The following is a 22,677-nucleotide window of genomic DNA, read 5'->3' on the forward strand; positions in this document are numbered from 1 at the left end:
CATTGAATAAAAATTCGATATCGTCGCATAGGATAATTGTTATAATACCTTGTCGGCATGACAATGCCAAAACAGAACAGATTTTCCAATTGATTGGCAACAGTTGAACCGTTTACGGCGCTGTAGAATCGTTGCGACAATTTTGATCGGTTACGACACGATGTGTCTGTGTCGCTGAAATTCCACGGTACGAAAATACAATTTCGGCAGACAGGATAGAAATCGAACAGGAAAATAGCCTTCACCAGAGTCTATTTCACGTGGGCCACATTCGGCAACGAACAAACGCATCGGCCCGCATACATTCTGCCTTTCTAGAGCAGGAGACGCCAAAGGTCAAGCTTCGTTTCTCTCGTGCGTCCCCCGCAATCCACGAGCGAAAAAATAATTTGCGCCCTGGTCAATGAAAATCCTGATTCTCGGCGCTCACGATTAAACTGCGGATTTTTATGTGGATTTCATGATTTTTCTATTGAAGAAATGCACAAGCACTATTGCAAAACTAGTAGACGATTTTGCAAAAGAGTTCGTGTCCGATCCGAAAGTAAAACACAAGCGGCTACACGCTTTAAAATAATGTCTCAATACCATTCAATAAGCCAATGAACTCATTTTACGTCCCGCTAATGAAAGCGATCAATTGTTCGTATGATAGAAATGGTGTTAATCCAACCGAAATTATTTCATGTTTTTTCTTTTTTATGTTTTCGACTATAAGAATCCACTTAATTAAGCGAAACGATCCTTATTAATCTGGTCACGACGTCGAACGGTTTCAACTTCCTTCCAGTAATTAATTAGAAGTTTGAAATTCATTTTCTGAATTTCCAGGCAGTTGCGGATCTGCTGCTCGGTATCTTCTGTATGCCCTTCACTCTACTTGGCCAGATTTTGAAGAATTTCATCTTTGGGATTATGCTATGCAAACTTATATCGTACTTCCAGGGTACGTATTGTTTAATTAAGTTCCATCCAACACGAACGACCCAGGTTCGGGGCCTATAATCTTCTGGGTTTTCGTGTCATTTCTACAAAACACATCTGCGCAATCTACATTTTATATAAATTATTAAAAGTTGAACTATCATCATTGTTGTGTATTCAACGATTACCGATGACTAGGCTGCAGGTCTTCGTGCATTTACAGCACAAAATTTACCGTGTTTTTACAATAGGAAATTTTGGAGTCGACGAGGAAAATTTTCTCTGAATTCTGACTTTCATAAAGTGACCTGTAAACATTCTGCATAAAGATCGGCAGTCTAGGTTCATAAAAATTGAAATTTTTCTACGTACCAGAGTATATTAAATTATTGTACATACACAGGGGCGACGGTGGTTCAACCGAGAAGGGGGTGATTCTACATGAGAAAATGAGTGGAAGATATACAATAAAATTTTCTCATCCGAAGCTTCGTTTTCGAGAAAATCGAGTTTGAAAATGCAGCGAACACGCGTTATTCGATAGGAACCATCTGACGCGTCTGATCATGACCAACCAATTCTACTTGCTGCATATACCGAAGCATGCTATGTCGGAATCATTCGTGACCCGTAACGGTGGGGATGAGCTCGAGCTACCATCAATACATTTTATTCCGACATACGACGTCGCTTTTTATTTCGAAATAAGAAAATCGCTGTCCCCTCTTCGTCTTTTTCATCCGAAATACTGGAGTCCGAGGGTTGAACTCGATTTTCACGAGAACGAAACCTCAAGTGAAGAAAATCTAATTTTTCATTTTCGATTTGTTTCTTCGTGTAGAATCCTTTCTCGGTTGTACCACCGATACTGGGACACCCTGTACATTATTTGTTTCTGTGAATAATACAAGTCAAAAATAAAAATGATTTAGTAACTTTTCAAGTTGTAATGAGATTAACATCTGTACGGAATTAAAGCTTGGTCAATTAAAATGACGTGGAATCTTCTACGTTTGCCCGTATTTCATATTATATTCAACCTGAATAAATATTGATTATTATTTATCGACATACAAAATCCATTATTAAATACTGAGCTTGTATAACCGAGTATTTTATATGTTATGTAAGCTAAATTATTGAACTGAATAATTATTGATTATTATTTGTTAAACTGTAACATTTATTATTACTGAATTGTGGAGCAGCCGAGTACATTTCCATTAATATCGAATGACATTGAATTTTCAAGCTCGTTGGAGAATTGTTCTTTGAAAAAGTGTCATCTGAAATTGTGCACGGATCTTGGATAACAACTTGAAAAACAGCACGGCAGAAGAAATTGAATGTTTTCATCCGTCTGTGCTCCAGATTTCAGTCCCTTCCAATTATTCTCGAGGATTTATGACGAAGACAAAGCGCGTCCGCGTCTTTAGAAACATTTCAAAGAAAGAACTGCGGTAAACTGCTTAGTGTATGCAGTAGCTGCATTAATCTTGCGAGCTACAACGCAAAAAATTGTTTTCGACATGCATTTCCTTCTCGAGTATACGCATGTCATTTGTACATGTTTATCGTAATATTGCATTCAACGCATTAGCAATATAAATGTATTAGCAGTATAAAAATTAGTTTATATACACTAGCGCTCGCTGCAATGAAAATTAATTAAAAACTAGTAATAGAAAGACTAGAATAGAAAATGTAATAAATTTGGAGAAGTTCGTTAAATACTAGCAGGACTTATCGGCAGATAAATTCGAAAGATTCCTTTACACTGAGCAGGAAATCGAAGAACCGGAAGGTGGTAAATCTCTCGTTGACAACGCAATAAAAAATAAAAAAACCACAGAACCAAGAACCCTTCACAATGAATTACGGCCCGGCCAGTCCAAGAAATTAACGAACCGAGAAGAGAATGTAATCTTTTGTGAAGTGAAAACGTATCTGACGATTTCTGCTCCAAAAGTTGCTACACTAAGATCGTTAATGGTTTGGGGAAACAGGTTCACGCTGAACTGGGTCGAAGAATACGTCGCAAGAATGATTTTTATGGCTGTGTTCCCCCGAAACTGACTGTGGGGGTGCCAATTACTGCGCCTGTATTAATTATACTTATTTTTAAAGCGTAACGAATATTAAAAAAGAGATATTAAATTTTTTCATAAAAATCCGTTGCTAATGTTGTATAGCTCACTTTTAATATTCATTATGCTTTAGAAATAAGTATAGTTAATATAGGCACAGTAATTGGCACTCCCCAGGAATTGGGTCCCTAATGAGGATAGATCAGTGATAGCGTTGTAAAAATTCTTATTATCTGTTATTATTGTTCATTAATATGTCGTAGAAATTAAGATTGTGAACTACTTTTCTGTACAACCGCCGTTCGCCTTCAGTTTTCGAGATATTTGAAACAAACTGTGGATACCACTACAGTGAATTTTGCACAGTGTTTGCATCAGAATGGGAATGCCGTTTATCGACTGTCTCCACCAACACATCGCAACGATCGAAAAGCAATTTACATAACGGGTCGATCTTGTCGAAAAGGCTCCTGAATATTAAGCCTTCGAGATATTTTCAAAATTCTATGTATATCAGTGAAACTGCAGCAATAGTAACCGCATTGGTTGATAGTGTTGCTTTTAAGCCGGCCGGCTCAACAATACAGTTACTATTTCCGCAGTTTTGCAAACTATTCGACGAAAACGATAGCAAAGGAACAAACATTGAGAAAATCCGCTGAACTGCATAATTACCTATCATTTCTTTTTCTATTTAATAATGAGTGTACAGCGAGTCCCAAAAATGTCGAAAAATCGACTGAAAATGTCGCGTCCGGCTTGAAATTAAAACACAAGCAATTGATTTTCAAATAATGGTTCTATTAATTAATTACATAGTCACCACTATTTTTTGCAATTTTCTCCCAACGTTTTACAAGCTTGTATAAATTATGTGGGTTTTTTTTCCAAAGAAGATCTTGAAGTCTCTGAAAACCGGGCACGAACGTTTGCAATTATTCAACAGAAAGAAGTTCTTTGTAGACTTTCTGATACCCGACATTTTAATCTTGCTTTTATGCGTAAAACACACTAGAAGTGATTCTACGGGAACCCACAGCACACTCGCTGTATTATGCTAACTAAATGTAAATTTCCTTTTTATGTGAAAATCCCTATGATAATTCTCCAGTAATTTTTTAATATATGCGCATATTTCACGCGAACACCCCATATAATAGGGGGTACTTTAGATGGAGACCTGTGAACATCATTTTATCGGATAAAACAGTTTTAGTTAAGGAGTTCTTTACACGTAACGAGCGTTCTCGTGTCGTCCACGTTTAATTTCAACTCAAATATTTTCTTTAAATTATCACTCTCCTCGTAAATCTGGTGTTTGTTGCGCTCCTCCTCGGCCGTCTGCGAAACTATTTGACTAATACGAAGCAGTCGGCACTCTTAAGAACTATTTACATCGTTACACCAGTTTCGTTCTAATTAATTAGTTTTCTCAAAGAAAGCCTGCAGCGCCTAACATTGTGGAGAAGAAGTGGAACTCCATGGAACTTTGAACGAGTGTTTCGAAAACAGTTAAAACGAAGAGACTCGGATGTATTTTCAGTAAAAATACTCCTCTTTTAAAGAGGTGCAAAAGTCGTTCAAATCACTGGAATTATTTATATTATACGCTATTGTATCATTTATTTATACACAATTCTTAAAATATTTCATGCGTTAGATCGTCAAAATAAAATTTGCGGAAATTTTATTGTTTATTTAAGATGATTTTTTATTTGAATGGTATAACCAGGATTACTTCGAATAGTTTCATAATTATTTATAATAAATATAACAAGGTGTAACGTAGCCGGAGTAATCAATAATAATATTGCAAATGACAATATGTCGAATTTACATTAAACATTCATCACGATATTCATTACCTCGCACGTATCAATCATGCACAATAAATTGCAATAGCACTGCACCGCAAGTTTCGAAAGAATTGGCGGTGATCAATCCAGTGTATGTGATACGTAATACATTATAATACCGACCAGTATTATCGTCGTAGGAGACAAGAAAAAGTTCTTTGAATTAAATGATATCTTTTATCCTTGCCAGTGATATCTTTCTCTCGGGCAGTTCAGGTATTCAGTGGAGGGAACTAAGTTACGTAGCGAGAAGAAAATGTGAGATTTCCGTGGATTCCCCGTTAAGTGGCCATCTGGCCGAATAGGGAGTGAGAGAGAAAATTCCACAGAGCAAAATCACTTACCGTAGAAATAGATTAGAAAATCGGTTGAGCAAGAGATACGATCCGCCGTGATCGAGCTTCCGGCGTAGATACCTGCCTCGATCCCGGGCATGAAAACAAAATTTAAGCGCCGCCGTGATCTCAGTGCGTGCTTTCACAGTCAAGCTAAAGAACTTTATTAGGCTACTAAATTCTTAAACTGCAAGATCGATTAGTTTCTTTCCCGGTACTGATTCCAAAATTCCGAAACGCGAGTTACGGATACTAGGGTAAGAGACCCAATTACTGTGAGGGTATCAATTACTGCGCACTATATTAAGTATACTTATTTTTAAAGAATAATGAACATTAGAAAAGAGATATTAAATTTTTAATTTTTAATTTTTAAATAAGTATGATTAATATAGACACGGTAATTGTTACCCCCACAGTAAATGGGTCCCTAACCCTATTCAAGCTTCTTAACCGAACTGTTAATTATTCAAATTAATTCTCGGACTTTCCGCAGAAAAATTAATTTCTATCTATTCGGAATCAAATCGCAATTTACAGTAGCATCTGCGTAATTGTCGTGTCGTCGGCTGCGCCAAGGCACAGTTATAGAAGAGAGACATTCTTTGTAGCAAAATACAGTTTAGGGGAATGCCATAAAACGCAAACTAAATGCAGCATAGACGAAAATATGCGACAGTAAAAAGTGTCCTCGTGTATTTCTGTTTGTGCGCGTCAACTCGTGCCGACTGCCGTATCCAACAGTCGGAACGAAATCCTCGAATTTCATGGTACTCGAGAATCTGCAGAGAAGGTCCCTCTATTGTTTTCACAGACCACACGGAAGCTTACGATTTGTGCTACTGGTTTCCGGTATTTTCCGCTAGACTAGATTTTTACTGTCCGACAAGCTCGCGTGGCCAGCGTTTTTACGAAGTAGAATTAGCAGGTCGTGATCAGACGCATCAGACGATTCCTGTTCAATAACACTCGCGCCCGCAGAATTTTCAATTTCCGGGAAACGAGGCGTCGAATGAAAAAAAGTATCCTATATCTCCGACTTATTTTCTCATGTAGAATCATCCCCTGCACGCTTACACCACTCTGGGACACCCTGTAGACATATGGAATAAAAAAGTCCACGAAACTCTAGAGTCGTTTTTTAAGAAAACGATTGACTCGAGGCATATACTTTCTTTGAAACTTTTTATCCTCTCGATGAGTAGATTACGATGCTGCAATGAAAAATTTGACCTTGAAAAAACCGATCAAGGACAATTGTGCACGTAATTTTGTGAAGGTGCAGAATCCACTCGGATAGTTTTTACACATAATTTTGATACGGAACGAATGTCGTTTTCCAAGAAAAAAAAATCCACGTACAAGGGAAACCGTATTACCTGTAAAAGCACTGTATTCTTTTATGTTTGTCGACCTCTTCCGTACGCCAACTAAGAGGTTCATCTATAAAAAGACCGAATATCACCTTGAAACTTCGTAAACGAGTATCTAACGGGATGCAGTGTAGTTATTTTGACGAGACTAAACAGTTATTTTCTAAAAAAAAAAACGGTTCAACCTGTACCGGTGTATAAGATGGTCCCCCTGTGTACTTCGGTTATGAAAATATTTAATACGCAGTTTGAGTGCAGTTAAAAAAGTAATCATATGTTCAAATATGGACGATTTCTCGAGAACCGGAAGTTCAGTGGTCGAGTAATTTTTGGATCCGCTGTACGTTACATTCTCAAACAATTTTCTACATGACAGTAACGGACTTTCTCATCTATTTTGAAACGTTCAAATGAATTAATAGACGGGAGACATATAAATCAAGCACACGTCCCATCGAGTTTCTGTATACTCTATGGCGCGATGTGAGCACGAACATTCACGTGCACAGCTCAACGGTTCGTCGCCCATTGCGATGTGCGTCTCCCCATAAAATCGATCCTTTCAAGCCCTGAAATTCAAGGGAATTTTAGACTCGTGTGCGCTGTAGCGTTCACAGATGTGAACCCGACCTGAAACGAATGACACTGAGACCCGGTCAACTTTCGGACTTTTCGCTTTTCATATTTCATATGGGACATCAAATTTGTCTTTGTTTCTTTATTCTTTTTAAATGTACTCGATGTCTGGATTTATTTGTCTGGACATGAAAACCAATTTTCACGCTGATAAATCTGGTGACTGTCCCAAACATCTCTACCGTAACTGTTCAAATTTTCTCCCGGCCACTGTAAGTGTAAGACTCACACTAATGCGAGCGAAGCAAAAGATTGCAACTCTAATTTTTTACTTTTTTTTTTATGAAACTTCTAGCGCCGTGTTCGTCTCGTTTTTCTAATTAAAACGACACCAAACACGATATAGTCACGATCACAGTTACTCGTGTAACAAGCGATTTATGTTTGGGGCTAGACAGAGGTCGGCCAGCGAAGAAGATAGAGGAGCAGAGGGTCGAAGCGTCTAACCTCGGTCCCTCTTTCTTTCCTCAATCGCTAACCTACTCTACGTTCGACACACTACAAGGAACGTAACAGCTCTATCATAACTGTCGCTCGGCATGCCCGACGATACGACAGTTACGGAGATACTAGCGGTGAAGCGTTTCTGATAATTGGCTCGAACGCGAACACCAACGAATCAGGTTAGTTAGCACTTTGCTACGACCACGATAAAAAAAAAACACGTTCAGCGCGAGTGAACTAGAGCAACCATAAAGTATTTCATTTGTCATCGGTCCTCTCTAAGCGACTTGCGTTCGCTCGTTATTCGCTATCTCTCTGTTTCACTCATTATTTGTGTTTCCACTTGGATCCCCCGACGCGCTCTATCGTTTCCTACAGTACGAATAACGAACTTCGAAGGATCTCGCAGTGAAATGTCCCCCCATGCCCCCGTGCCACGCTGCAAGCCGTCTTTCCAGCTTTGCACTACCCGAAATGTACCTAACATAAGGAAAATTGGCTGTTTTCGGAAACTCCGAAACTTCGAAGGTTTACCGTCGCACCCCGAACAAATGTCGACAACAAATTCACGGATTATGCGTCAATTCGGACGAGTGCAGCCAACGAACATATTCGCACGCCCTACTTTGGGTGCCGCGACGACGCGAACGATCAGTTTCGAGGACGAAAAATGGAGGCAATATTTATCATTTCATTTCTTCCGTCGAATACTGTGTCATCGCTACACCGCGGATCTTCGTTTTCGTGGATTAGGTGAAGTGGGCAAACATGTACGGGAGATTGGGATAAACAAAAGAGACGTGTACTTCAGCGTAGGAAGCTTTTAGTAGATCGCGTTAAGCTACGATTGTCTCAAGAAAATTTATTCGCTTCGTTGGATTTGGTAAAGTGAATTCAAAGAGAGATTCATTTGATGACATTTATCGTGTAGGTTTCGTTTGTCGAATGTACTTTGCGGATGTTATGACGTAAATGACCCTCACATTGAACCTCTCTCGCATCTGTTTATGATTTTTTCACATAAGTAGGCTTGAAAAATAAGAATAATTAATATAGGCACAGTAATCTGGTCTCCAGTTTATGGGGAATTATTCAACAAATTTCTTTCTTCAGACGTATATTGTGAAAATCGGTAAATTCGTTCGTTCGTACTTTTCTGAAGTGAAATAGTTGCTTTAGGCGCCCCGTAGATTTAGTGTTAATGTCGTTGTCCCTGTAATAGAATTAATTCGGTGGAGGAACAGGAATTGCTATTCTTTCGTTTGGCATTTACGATCGTGGCTTTAAAGCAATGGTGCAATGAAGCGTGAATCTCTCAAGCTGCAAAAAGCTCTATACAAGAGTACTCTCCGCCCATCTCAGCATGTTCACCTCCGCTAGGTAGATTTATCCTCGAACGTAGATTAAAATACTTTAGCGCTCCAGCCCAAAAAGTAATACAACGCGAAGCATCATAGTTAACTCTGTAAATTTATTTCTGTATTCTACGTTTGTTTTGACCCACATTTTGCCGGGACCAATTGTTTAAACCTTGCCACACCTCCTTTTAACGCAGAATAAATACGTGAAAGCAGGAAATAAAGCGAGGAAAGCGAAGCACCGTACTCGAGTAAAATAGGAACTGTAAAATACAGTACTTTTATACAAATATTTACATCAATACTTCACTGCATAATTCACTAAAAAAATGATTGGATTATATTAATCGAAGTTATATTGTTGAATCACGAATGAGATTGTTACTACTGTTAAAACAATTACTGAGATGACTAGACATTATGACCAAAATGAATAAATATTAGAACAATTTAAGACTGGTTTACACTGTTTTGTACACATTGGAGTTAATATACGTTTTTATGAATCTTCTGTTTCCAGTAATTGACACAGAAAATGTTTATTTTACAGAAAACTCCACAGTCGAATAATATTTTGTCGTGATATAAATTTGATATAAATCTGCACGATGTAAATTACCGCACACCATTGTCCCTTTTGAATCGCAAAGGGAAAACATAAAGTTCTCTTGAGTCGGAATTAACCGTCACACAAAATACATTTGCAATCTGAAATATCAACGCTCTGCATACAGTAAACCATAACGTCCACGCCAGAGATACAGTTAACTACTAGACACTAAATCAAGCTACTAGGTTATACGATTCACGATAGGAATCACCTATAACGCGGATCACGTGGGAGGGCAGCAATAGTAGATAAAAACACTATGAAGCATCGGTCACGTGGAGCAATAAACTGCTCATACCTAGATGCACCACCGGTAACAATCAAAGCCATAAATGATACGAGATATCCGTTTGTAGTGTCGACTGTATTATCAGAAATACTACAATTCAAATAAGATGGCTAGTTAATAACAGTATAAATTTTATTTACATCATGCACATGTTTTACATTTCATCTTACACATTTTTTCATAATTATACAGTGAGTGTCTTGTTCAATAAAAGTTAGTTGAAAGTATGCCTAGATTTAGAGCAATAATCGCTAATTGAGAATATTGGTCGCATAATTACTGCGACCGTCACTATATACAATTTTATTCCGATATAAGACGACGCTTTTTATTTCGAAATAAGAAAATCGCTATCCCCTCTTCTCCTTCTTCATCCGCAATACGACGAAAGCCGGTCCCGAGCAATTCCCTTATATTGAAAAGTAGCTGTGGCGAATTATCGGCGTGGGTCAGAAATGACCCATAGGCCTAGAACTGACAGAAATCCGAAGGTTAACCTACAGAGTATCAAAATCATACTTTAATTACTTACTGTATGCTAATTAAACGAATGTTACATGAGTAACAACAAAAGCCTATTAAAGTATATTTTGAAAAAAATTGTGAAAAGTATCTATAGTCCGAGGTTTAGCCAAGTGTACTTATAAAAATGTTTATAAAAAGTATTAATTGTTTACGGGGAGATCGTGTCCACACTCCTCTGTAACAGACTGTATTTGGACAGACAAGAGTATGTTTATAAAATGTTCAGATAGATTGTTTACGTTTGAAATCCGCAAAAAACTTTTCCTGTTATGCATGCAATATCGCACTGCAAACAGAATTAGTGGAAAACAATTGCCAGTTCAGATATAACGTGAATTTTAGTGGTTATCTCTTGCCAGTTATTATTGAGTGCAACGAAAAAGCTATCGGGACACGTAAACGACCATGCTACACGCGAGAAGGATAAATTGGAATATACACAGTGAAGTGTGCTATCACGAACGAATGTTTGAACGAACAGCCTGTGACAAAAAAAAGGTTGCATGCAATAGCGAATTTTTCATTAGAACTCCCTTATATAAAGTTATAAAAAATTTTGCAGCTTTAAGGAATACCTGTATATTTACATTAAAAAAAAAATTAACACACGCCACTATTTGCAGTTCTTAACTTGCAATTACTGTGGAGGTGCCAATTACTTTGCCTATATTAATTACACTTATATTAATTATACTAATTGATAAATAAAAAGTTTAATATCTCTTTTTTAATATTCATTATACTTTAAAAATAAGTATAATTAATATAAGCAAAGTAATCAGCACCCCCACAGGAATTGGATCCCTTACCTTAATCTCACTTGTTAAAATTGTTGAACTCTCACAATACCTAAAAGCATTCTCGGTACTGTCTTTAGAATCAGAAATTGAAATTTTTTTTTCATTTTTTTGCCATTTTTACGTTAACCCTTAGCACTGGAATGGCGAATGTAAGGCGCCACTAAAAATTGCTGTATCATTATCCAAAATATATTTGACTTTATTAAATTTGTTCGTATTTAATAAATTACTAAACACTTCAATACTGTACAAGTAAATTCCACCATTTTTGTATGTATAACCTGAAAAAAATCTATAGAAGGGAAATATTCTAGGTCGGAAGAAATGTTTCGTTTTGGAGTTAAAATGGCTCGGAGTGCAAAGGGTTAATCAATTTCGACGAAACTTTGCGCATATATTGTAATTTAAACTGACAAAAGGTGTGTTCTAGATTTTCGTTACAGGGTCGGACGAAATAGTTAAAAGTCGTGACCTTTTCGTTTTCATTCGCAATCTCGAGCAACAGGAATTTTTCATTACTTTTGTACACTTGATTTAGTAATCTAATTCTTCCAACGTCTCGAACAGACTGGAGTCGTTCGGTCCCCTTTAAAAACAATTGTTCCTGTTTAAGGGGAGTGTGAATATTTTCGTTGCAGCTGTATTATTTCTTGATTGCAGTTGTGTCGGTGTCCGTAGCAGTCTGGACTCTCGTCGCAATTTCATTGGAACGGTACTTCGCTATTTGCAAACCGCTGAAATCAAGGCGCTGGCAAACCGAGTTCCACGCTTACAAAATGATCGCTATAGTGTGGATAGTTAGTCTCACATGGGGCACGCCTATACTGATTGTCTCAAATCTGCAAAGTTTACGTGGAGGTATGAATTTGTTCCATCGCGGAAGTTTTAATATGTATATCCGTGAAAATATATTTAGTTGCGTAAAATTCAGATAAATATGAATCGTTATATCTTAAAACAATATCAGCTTCCGCGTTTTTTTAATTTTGTTTGCTTACTATAAATCTCCTGGTAATCTTTTGTCAGGGGAATTGACACTTGAGGGGAATACAGTTACCCCCTCTCTGCCATTACCGGGCTAGTCACGACGCAGTCGCAGACGCAACGCGAATTGGGTGCGCGCGTCGCGTCACGTGACTGATCCTTGGCGGAAGCGTGGGGATGCTTGCCACCAGAAATTAGGGGAATAACGTCGTAGAAGGGGAAGGGTGGGGGACAAATCTTTTTTCCCCGACAAAACAACGACAACAGTGTTCATATCAACTAATGCATTCACAGTTTGGTTAGCCAATTTCATCATGGACGCGTAAAACCCACGTTCAGTTTCTTTGACTGGGCACTGGGTCCACGAATAACAATTAAAAAACGTAAGCGTTCGGTATTTCTTTCTTGTTTTTCAGGAAGACACAGATGTCGAGAAGAATGGCCGACTGTGAGCACCGAGCTAGCGTTCAATTTGTTTTTGGATGGAACCTTCCTGCTGATCCCTTTGATCATAATGATTGTCGCCTACTGGTTAATCGCCGCAGAACTTTGGCGCGGCTTACGACAGGAAATACGACAAACATCCACCTGTCAACGGCGTCGTAAGTATATCGAAAATGTTTACGATCGTTTTCCACGACTCGGCACGAGCGTTACTGCCAAAGTTAGCTACCGAGCTCGTAACAGTGCCATAAGTCGTAAACCGTGAACATTAGAATCAGGTACTTGTACACTTTTGTTTCGTCATAGTGGGACAATATGCTTGAAAGTTGTCGCGGACATGTTTGGAATTTCCATTCGAGTTCAGGAGAAATAGGTTTTCGATTCAAAAAATGCAATTTTAACTGTTGTCACTAGACTAGATGCCCGTGGACACCAGTGTCGCCGGATGAGGGGAGGGAGCATGAATTGAGGGGAAAAAGTTACCCTCTCTCTGCCAGTACCAGAGGCGGAACGCGTCACGTGACCGGACCGCGGCGGAAGCGTGGGGAATAGTACGGTGGAAGGGGAAGTTAGAGTGGGGGAACAAGTCTTGATCTGGCGACACTGGTGGGCACAGCTACGGGCAAGTAACTTGGCGAAGTGGGGGTAGGCCGTGGCCATAGCTAGCCACGTAGCTGTGACAATGCGTGTGACAAATCATGCAACCTTGCCCGCAGGGGCGTGGCTTCGAGGAAGCCAGCCATTCTGTGTATGCCCAGGGCGAGAAAATCGCTGCCCGTACGGGCAAACAGCTCTGCACTAAACTGTTAATTAGTATACTTAAATTCAAATGTATTATATTAATCGCAAAATATACCTAAATTCAAATTCTTGCTCGCCAAACACTTTAACAAGGTAATTCTCAAAGTGATATTAACATTGAAGTAACGAGCAGTTACTGTCTCACATTGTCATGCAACTTGACGCAATTATGAGACGGAAACTTCGTTAAACTATTAGAAACTCGGTGCTATAGGCAATGCTACTACCCGCCACAGCATAACTTGTAGTCCGTTATAAACTATGATTTTTAGATAAATACACACTATGTTCGATCAACTCCCGTCGTTACAACGGACAATCCGAGAACGGAGACTGGAAACGCTAGACAATAAACTATTTCAATTTTTCATTGTTTGAGCGTCAATATTTTAGCGACAATAACATTCAACCACTCTGAATTTAATCGTCGATGGTCGTGGATATCGCAACAACACCAACAAATACTACCGTATTATCGATCACGCCAAAATTAGTTTTCATTAAATCGATGCAGACGTGTTGTGCTTGACGCATACGGCGATGTTCCTCGTCATTTCCGAATGAGATTTTTCCATTAAAAACTATTGCTCAATTCTCATTCAGTAAACGACTTCCCGACAAGTTCCGGCGTGCGACTTGTAAAATTAAATTGCGGACTCGACCGACGCATTTGGACCTAGCATTATTCTCGGTAGCCTGATCGAAGCAAATCCGTGTTACAGTCGAGAGTACTGAATCCAGTGGAACAGTCCGGAATTCATCGTACGACAGGGGTGATGGAGGACCCAGCACGATGGTTGTCTTGAATGATTGCAGCGCATCCTCTAAATTAAGGCGAGGATTTAAGGTGAGCAACTGCAGCCAAATGTCGCCAGGCGATACGATTAAATTAAATAAAATAAAAATTTAGCTGTTACGCGTATACAAAATTGGCTCGTTATATCAGTTAAGTAAACGAGAAAGGCATTTTAACCAATGCCGCAATAATTACAGGAGTCATCAACGTCGTGAAATCTATATAGAGTTTAATTGCATACTTACTAAATTTTCTACACTAAGATAGTAAAAAATTCTTCCCTCATTTGCTCTGAATTTCCACCATTCGCATGTTTCTCACGTAGTTCCTTATCTCATATCTTCTCGTGTGAGTTCGAAACTTAATTCTGGTACATAACGTGACTTCAAAACTTAATAACCTTACGTAAAGAACGTATACTACCACAATTTATAAACATTTTCAAATTATCCGCTATTAGAACATTTTATGCTTAATCATTTTTAATGGGACTTTAAACCCCCGGGTATTAAAACGACATCTGCTCTAATTTAATGGCCGCATCGAACGGAGATCCAGTGATTTACGTGCATTGACAACTTTAATGGGGTTATAGTGGTAATTTGAAAAAATCGACTTTAAAAGCCTCGTTGTTCGTGAACATTTTTATAAAAATTTCACGTAAATATTTGCGAAATTGCGGAAGTTATAAGACCGAATGTATACCTAAATCACAAGCTATAAGACCATCGTTGAAAACTTTAAAGCCGTTTATCTTGAAATTACATTTTTAAGAACTGTGCGGTTTTTAGGGTACTTTTAAGAACACCGTGACTCTGGAACACATGAACATTTTTACTTCGAGTTATACCTGGAGGCATTAAATCTCATTTTCGATAGAAAGAAAGTAAATAAGAATGATTATAAAATGTTTTAAAAATTTTCATTTCATTTCAAATTTTCAAACACAAGAAAAAATTTTCCAATTTGTAACTTTCACAATTTTTGTTTAAATTCTTCGATCGAGTTCCACTACCTAGCTTTTGATATATGTAAAAGGATTCATTCCAATTGCTTTCAAATAATTAGTTTCTCTGAATTTCTGAGAATTATTTGTTACTCATAAATGTGTTCGCAAGTAACCAATTTTTTTTAAACTTCGTGGAGCAAAATATTTCCATGGCTTTGGACCATTTTACGTCAACCTGATTATCAAGTTTGTGTTTGTTGTCTCCATAACAGTCTGATAAACGCGTTTGGGGGCCGGAAATTATTCGGAACGAAACTTTGAGTAAAATTCATTATTTGTCAAACATAAACATAATAATTGATATGTATATTATGCCACAGGCCATATAGCTCATGGTTACTATGCTAGATCCTTTATATTGGCTCGCGATCGCTACAGGCATAGCCTATAGGTTCACCGTTTGACCGTTTGCTCGCTTTTGTCGTGGACTTGCGTTAAACAGAAATAACCTTTTGTTTTCGCACTGCTTTGAACAATTTTGTATTCTCGGTCACGAATTCTCAGCCCCTGCATCCATTTAACGAAAAACTTAATTTTTCAGTCATTTTTATTTTTCATTGGCCCAAATTTTTCGGGAAATACTATTCAAATGATTAAAAAAATTCTCTAATTTTCTAATCCCTCATTTTCCACTTCTCTAATCCCAAAAAATAATATTGAACAAAACACACACAAGAATTGTGGATTATTCAATAACAAAAGCTACTCGAGCAGTTTCTCAAAATATTGATTCGTCAAAAAAATATGGATAATATTAATTATGCAGAATGATTGTTAAATTTCTTTTAAATTATTATTCGATGCTTGAGAAGATTTGTAAAATATCTTACTTTTTGTCCTTGCTAATGATTGCGCCGAGTACTACAGCAATAGTTAATTCTTTTTCTATACAGCTTTGCATCCCGAGATCGAGGATTTCTAAAATTCCGAGCAGCAACTGTGAAGGGCCAGAGTTTCCTCTTGAAACAAGGACACAAATCAGGATCAACGGAAACAGCCATTTGACGAGAGGTGCAACGGACACTATTAACGAGGAACAGCAGGGGTTGAGTTCTCCTTTTAGCAAACAACATGCAATACGTAGCAATTACATGGGCAAGAGCATCGAGGCCAAGAAAAAGGTGCGTAATACCCAGATTAGGATGTTGTACATATACGCTCCGTGATAATGGAAATCAATTTATTCACAAATATCATGCACGTCTCTTTCTCATTATACCGAGACACACTGTACACCTCCGACAAATAAACCGAATTCGTCTAATTGATTTTGGGGGTGCCAATTACTGTGCTTGTATGAATTATGCTTATTTTTAAAGCATAATGAATATTAAAAATGAGATATATAACATTATTAACTGATTTTCTTTGTTGATATTGATTATGCTTCAAAAATTAATTAATATAGGAACAGTAGTTCGGCCCCTTACCCTATGCGAAAGTAACCCCACAAGTTCGAAAATGCGAGTCAACCGTAAAAGTCAAAGGAGTGTGCTCATTCTGAAAACAAGGATTGAAATCAACCGTTACTGACGTACATTAATTTTTAAAGAAATTCTCTTCGAACTGTTCCCGTGGAATTTGTACGGAAGCAAAAGTTGTCTGTCGAAACTGTTTTAAAAAGCGTTCCCGTGGAGCAGGTATTTTAGAGTGTGTATAATAAAAGTTCTGTGGAAACGAGTTATGCAGGAACGTAAATTGAAACGCGCTTCCACGGTAGAAACACAAACAAGCATTGAACTGTGAATTATCTCCGTAAATACTGCAAATAAAGAACATTTAGCGTGTAAACTTCACTGTAAAAATTGTTTAATATTATTTTCAACCGCCATTCCAACTTCTTGGCATTTCACTGTCGAAGAGCTCGATCAATAACATGTTACAATTAGAATAAATTGCCTGAATGACTGGGCTTACCACCACCGAGTGGTAAAGGTTTGATATTAGTATGACGTTAATTTAAATAGTTTAAGATCACTTTAGAATTACGGTTACAACGTCGGAATAAAACACAAACAAGAATACAAACGGGAGTTGTGAGTTTTCGAAACTTTTGAAGTCGGGAGAACTTCTCGGGGCGTCGGAGTAGTAAATGGATTAAAAAGGTAGCTTTTAGCGGTTCAATTGATCGAAAGGAATCCACTTTCCCGATAACTCGAGAACGTCTGGATAACGGAGAACCCGCGAGTCGGGGGTTGCTGTTTCGTAGAGGGCTCGGCGGAACGTAACAGTCGATTGGCGAGTGCTCTAACGGAGTACGTGAATTACAGGTGATCAGAATGCTGTTCGTAATCGTGCTGGAGTTCTTCATCTGTTGGGCACCGCTGCACGTGATCAATACCTGGCACTTTTTCACCCCGCAATTGGTATATTCTGTGGTCGGAAGCACGGGCATTAGCCTGGTCCAGTTACTCGCCTATGTTTCCAGTTGCTGCAATCCCATCACATACTGTTTCATGAACAGAAAGTTCCGACAAGCGTTCCTGGACCTCTTCAACTGTCATCGCTGTTGGAGGTAATCGATAGGCGACTTCTAGCTTCTCTCTCTCTCTCTCGCTTTCGCTTCTGTCCTTGAACTTCCATCTTGTTGCAAACTTCCAAATTGTCTCCGTCAATAGACGTGATGGAACGAAATAGAAATTTTCTTCTTTTTCCAATTATTTTAAGCTGTCAGAAATTACACGTCCTCCAATTCTTCTAAACTTTCGACGGTTTTCTTCTACTCAGTTTTCCCATAAATGCACAAAATCCGCCGGCGGACCGGAACAGTTCAGAAAACTTTTCGCTGCGATAACTTCCTAACGAACAAGTTCAGGGTATAAGTATGTCGGTACTTTTATACAGAGCACAAAAAACTGCGTCAATCGATCCAGTCGAAAACATAGATATCCATTTTAAAAAATGGAGACTGCTGAATTTTTCTGACTCGTTGATGCACCGAAGTGCATAAAGTTGTTTGCATGTTATACGACTTTCGATACCGTATAACTTTGATATATAACGGTTTTTTCTATTTCCAACCGTTTAGCAGATACAGCCTGGTCCAGTTGCGTGAGACACCCTGTATACGTTTCTAGTGTGTAGGAACTATTTAAACGGGATATTATGAAAGCGGTTTGAAAAGTGTTTCATTAACATTCTACGGTATTTCGTATATGAGTTGTAATGAAAACACTGTTCGTGCAACAGCAAAGGCAATTGTCTTCTTTTCTTTTTCTTTTTTTTTTCGTAAAGATCTTTGTGTTTAAATTTCAGAGTAGGATGCAGAAACGACGACGTCGCTATGACGTCGACGAGGAACGTAATACAAGTTGGAAACGACAGTGAGCTGAGCGAAAACGAATCGACGATCTTCCTCGAAGAGATTTCGCTCGTGCCGAAATCCGGTAATACACTTTAATTGTCTATTCATGTCAATTACGCATCGCTAAGTGTAATAAGTAGTTGTACTTTTCATCATGCAAGCTCCATTTCGGAAAACTCACTCCATTTCAAAACTCCATTTTGGAAATGTCGGCCACCTTGTTGTCGCTTTGAAGACCCAGTGTTTACGCTATATATGTCCCAAATGCCTAGCCGATAAAAGTCCCAAAACTACCTCCACTGCCGCCAAGAAGCTCGAGAGACCTTATCGAGGAGTTTGTGGTCGCGTAGATCAAAGAATAGTATCTCCTATCCGATATATGTCCCTGGCTAAACCCGTGTTTTGGACAAAATCGAGTAAAGTCTGTACCCCGAAATTATACAGGGTATCCCAAAAATCTTGCACTTCGGAACATTCGCTTTGAAATGAGCAATTCCTGAGATGATTCCAAGTAACTTTTTCCTTTGCGAAAACATTCTCCGTGGTTTCGTTGAGAAGTTATCAACGAAAAACACGGACCAATCAGAACGCGACAACAGCAGAAGGACACCGACATGGCGGCAGGTATAGCCGCGTCCTGATTGGTCCGTGTTTTTCGTTAATAACTCCTTAACAAAGCCGCGGAGAGCATTTTCGAAAAGAAAAAAGTTTCTTCAAATGACCTAGGAATGACCCCTTTCAAGGGAATACAACATTTTTGATTTTTTTATTTTGCATAAAGATCCGCAGTCTGGTAATGATATGTCGTCAACAAATTTTGTTCATCGGATCGGTCGCGATCACCGCGGAATTAACGCATAATAATTTAGGACAGCGTTCGTCCAATAATGCGACTATAGGGTAGAATGAACAAGCTGTGCCAGTAGCTATAAACAAATTAAGGTAGGTCAGAGTTGATTAGTCAGATAGGAGCGATAGCTACCGCATCTACCACAGGCTTAGCACCCGGATATTTTGTTTACCCGCACTGGCTCGTTTCATTGCGCTTGGATCGTTTATTTGCATTTCCTGAAGCCGTCCGAATTGTTTTCCCACTAACGTCAAAAGTATCGGTTTTTAATCTCGTAGAACAGATCTACAATATTTTCTGGCGAGAAAACATAGCGACATGGCAATCGTCCACTTTGCTGTAGAAACGTGTTTGCTATAAATGTTTTGGTTGCATGTTGACATTTTGTTGAACAGCTTCGTCGACTAATAACGTTTCAAGATTACCATTCGAGACGATTTCCTTGACAGCATATTAAAATATTTTTAAACAATTATAACATATTTCTATTTCTTTAACAATTGCATGAGGCACTGCAACACATTTTACACTACATGGTGAAAAATTCTTCTAGCCAAAACAAAGCTGTGAGCTCGAAGCATACCGCTGGATATGCTTCAGGTTGATGTAGAAGACTTGTTTGATGACCAACCATCAAGGGTTGTTTCATTGTCAAAAATGAGACACCAGGACTTACGCCTCCGCGTTATTCAACCTGGATGAGACATCTACAGGGTAGTCGTCCGTGTCCCTTCCCTATTTTTTCGTCGTTCGTGCCTGGTGTATACGACACAGTTTTGCTCCGATATAAGACGACGGTGTCTGTTCCGAAATAAGGAAATCGCTATCCCCTCTTCTTCTTTTGAAGTTGCTCGCTCGACTCCGTTTAGTGCCAGAACGAGAGATATCGCTACAGTGTTTACTCGATATATGTCGCAAATACCTAGCCGATAAAAGTCCCAGAACTATCCCCACTGCTGCGGGGTATACCTCGTGAGGGGTCAAGAACCTCGAGAGACCTCGGTCTCTCTAATAGGAATAGTATCTCCTGGCCGATATATGTCCTAGATCCGTGTTTTGGACATATATCGAGTAAACTCTGTACCTGTCCCCTCTCACTCATTCTCCATATTCTCACTCGGCCTAGTCGAGAACAAAGTCTAACCGCATGGGTACATTGATCCGAAATACGGCGACGGCCGGTCCCGAGCCTTCGCCTTATAACGGAACAAAACTGTATTGGGGTTCGAACTCTAGGAATTCAGCATTCCTACATGAGACCCAGAGCACCCCTAAATCAATCACATACCAATCATATTCGCGCCGACGTTGTAATTGTTCAAAATAAATTGTGAAGCAGCCTGATCGCGAATAAAACGCAATTATAATATTAACTTGTGTTCGATCGTTGTACTCCGGAATCCAACGCAATTTGTGAGTTAATTTATGCTATAGTATCCCAAGCGAAAGAAAACACTTGCTCCTCTACATTTGTACGAACATCACTACCATGTCCTTAAATAAATGTTCATAACGATCCATTTCAGATTTCTTATTTTACGATTACCAAGGCCCTACGAGTAGTTCTGTAAGAAATTGTTAACTAATCTTTTCATGTGCAAGTTAAGATTCAGCGAATCTGAACGAATATGATCTTGTAACATTTAGAAGGGAGTAAAAACGAGTCATTGGAATCTGCAACTGATCTTTGCAGTTAAAGGGACAGCGTCCATTCGCGATGTAGGAGAAGGTAATATTTAATTATAAAGCACAGGCAAACACCTCTTCGTTCAGAATTGTTGTGACACTAAGGCAACTTTCCTAACTCGGCTCTCTAATTCGCTGAACGCTAGTTCCGGTATTGTGTCCACATACTTTCATTGTCCGCCATAGCTCCATATTATGAACTTTCAACATTTTCGATATGTTAGTAATCAGAACTTCCCTGAAAGTTTGTTTGTTATTGATGTCTATCCACTAATTGCCAAGAGAGTAATTCCGTCCATTTTACATCGGCACGAAATCTGAATACCAGGAGTAACAGTCCGGGGCTTGGAAAATAATTTTATACTGCGAATCGGCGTGTAAATTCATTCCGAAAATTTCGTACCAGAACAAGAATGCCATTTTACTCTCAAGCAATTTTCATTACATAATCTCTCTCTACTTTCTTTTTTATTAAGCAGAAAACGAAATGCGAAATTTCTATCAGAGTAAGTTCCATAAAGTTTTTCCACCATTTCACATTTACAGTGTTGAACAATGAAATGAAATTAACGGAGTTTAAATGACTAGATCGCGTAATTCAAAGTACCAGATTTTTCGGAAAAAATGAAAATAATTTTCTTGGTTCAAGTAACTTTTTCTCATTCACATTTCTATGGTCGTTTTTGTTCGACTGTCATGATCTCCGATTGATAGAAATTCTACAACTCCGTTCCGTCAGCGTGTAACAAATAAATTTTCAATGTCGATACTTCCGAGGAGATTTGTTCAAATCTAAATCCTCCAGCTTATGTACGTGTACATCGGCTGTTATACGACAGCTGGTATAGCGTTATTTTATTTTGACAACCGTTTTGGCAACAGTATATTTACTAGTATAACATTTCAATACAAAGAGACGTACCGATGTTTCTATTTACATCTTTGTTAAACATTAACGGTACATTAATCATTTTAATCGTAAATTATTTTCTCCGTTTACAAATTTCCATTGCCTTTAATTTAAATGTTTAGTTTAGTAGTATAGTTTTCAATGACATAAATGATGCGATATACTACTGAACTACATTGTAACAACGGTAGGTATATTGATTACAATAATATTTCGATGAACAAAATTCGATTATCATATTAAACAAATTTATTTATCTTATTATTTACGTCTTCCCGTCAATTTCCGGTCGCGCCATGATTTTTTATACATCCCAATGATTTTTTCATTGGAAAATATTTACTCAATTACGGCATATGCGACAACGTGCTGTTAAAAATTAGAATTTTCTAGATACTGGTCTAACATTAAATCAATTAAATGAAAATTGAAGAGATAACAATTTTCTTTAACATCCTGGATTTCCACTTTTATTTTCATCGATTTTACAGGAGAGAGCTTGGCTCATGTCTCCTGTCGGCACGTGCCGATTTGATTTAAAAGCTGAGGAGACGTCACATGCACGATGTGTGGGAGCATTTTACGGTGGTTGACCTCGATTTTTATCGTTGAGAAATTTATTGCCGGAAAATGTGCCATTCATTGACGGATTAATA

General features: G+C 38.4%; 1 protein-coding gene across 1 annotated transcript; it reads left to right on the forward strand.

Moving 5' to 3' along the window:
* The first annotated feature begins 836 nt into the window (after positions 1–836).
* Positions 837–20,837, forward strand: LOC143356076 (cholecystokinin receptor type A). Its single transcript, XM_076791461.1, has 8 exons — positions 837–946; positions 11,898–12,095; positions 12,638–12,823; positions 14,189–14,313; positions 16,165–16,392; positions 17,542–17,786; positions 18,527–18,657; positions 19,979–20,837. Exons 1-8 carry the CDS (start codon positions 865–867, stop codon positions 19,993–19,995), a joined length of 1,212 nt encoding a protein of 403 aa, XP_076647576.1. The 5' UTR covers positions 837–864; the 3' UTR covers positions 19,996–20,837.
* The last annotated feature ends 1,840 nt before the right edge of the window (positions 20,838–22,677 follow it).

This window comes from Halictus rubicundus, chromosome 8 (assembly GCF_050948215.1).
Source record: "Halictus rubicundus isolate RS-2024b chromosome 8, iyHalRubi1_principal, whole genome shotgun sequence".
NCBI classification, from domain to species: domain Eukaryota; kingdom Metazoa; phylum Arthropoda; class Insecta; order Hymenoptera; family Halictidae; genus Halictus; species Halictus rubicundus.

Coding starts and splice junctions, on each gene's coding strand:
- LOC143356076 (XM_076791461.1), top strand. CDS start 865: ATGCCCTTCACTCTACTTGGCCAGATTTTGAAGAATTTCATCTTTGGG. Junction 12,096..12,637: donor TCTGCAAAGTTTACGTGGAG/GTATGAATTTGT, acceptor CTTGTTTTTCAG/GAAGACACAGATGTCGAGAA. Junction 17,787..18,526: donor AACTGTCATCGCTGTTGGAG/GTAATCGATAGG, acceptor TTTAAATTTCAG/AGTAGGATGCAGAAACGACG.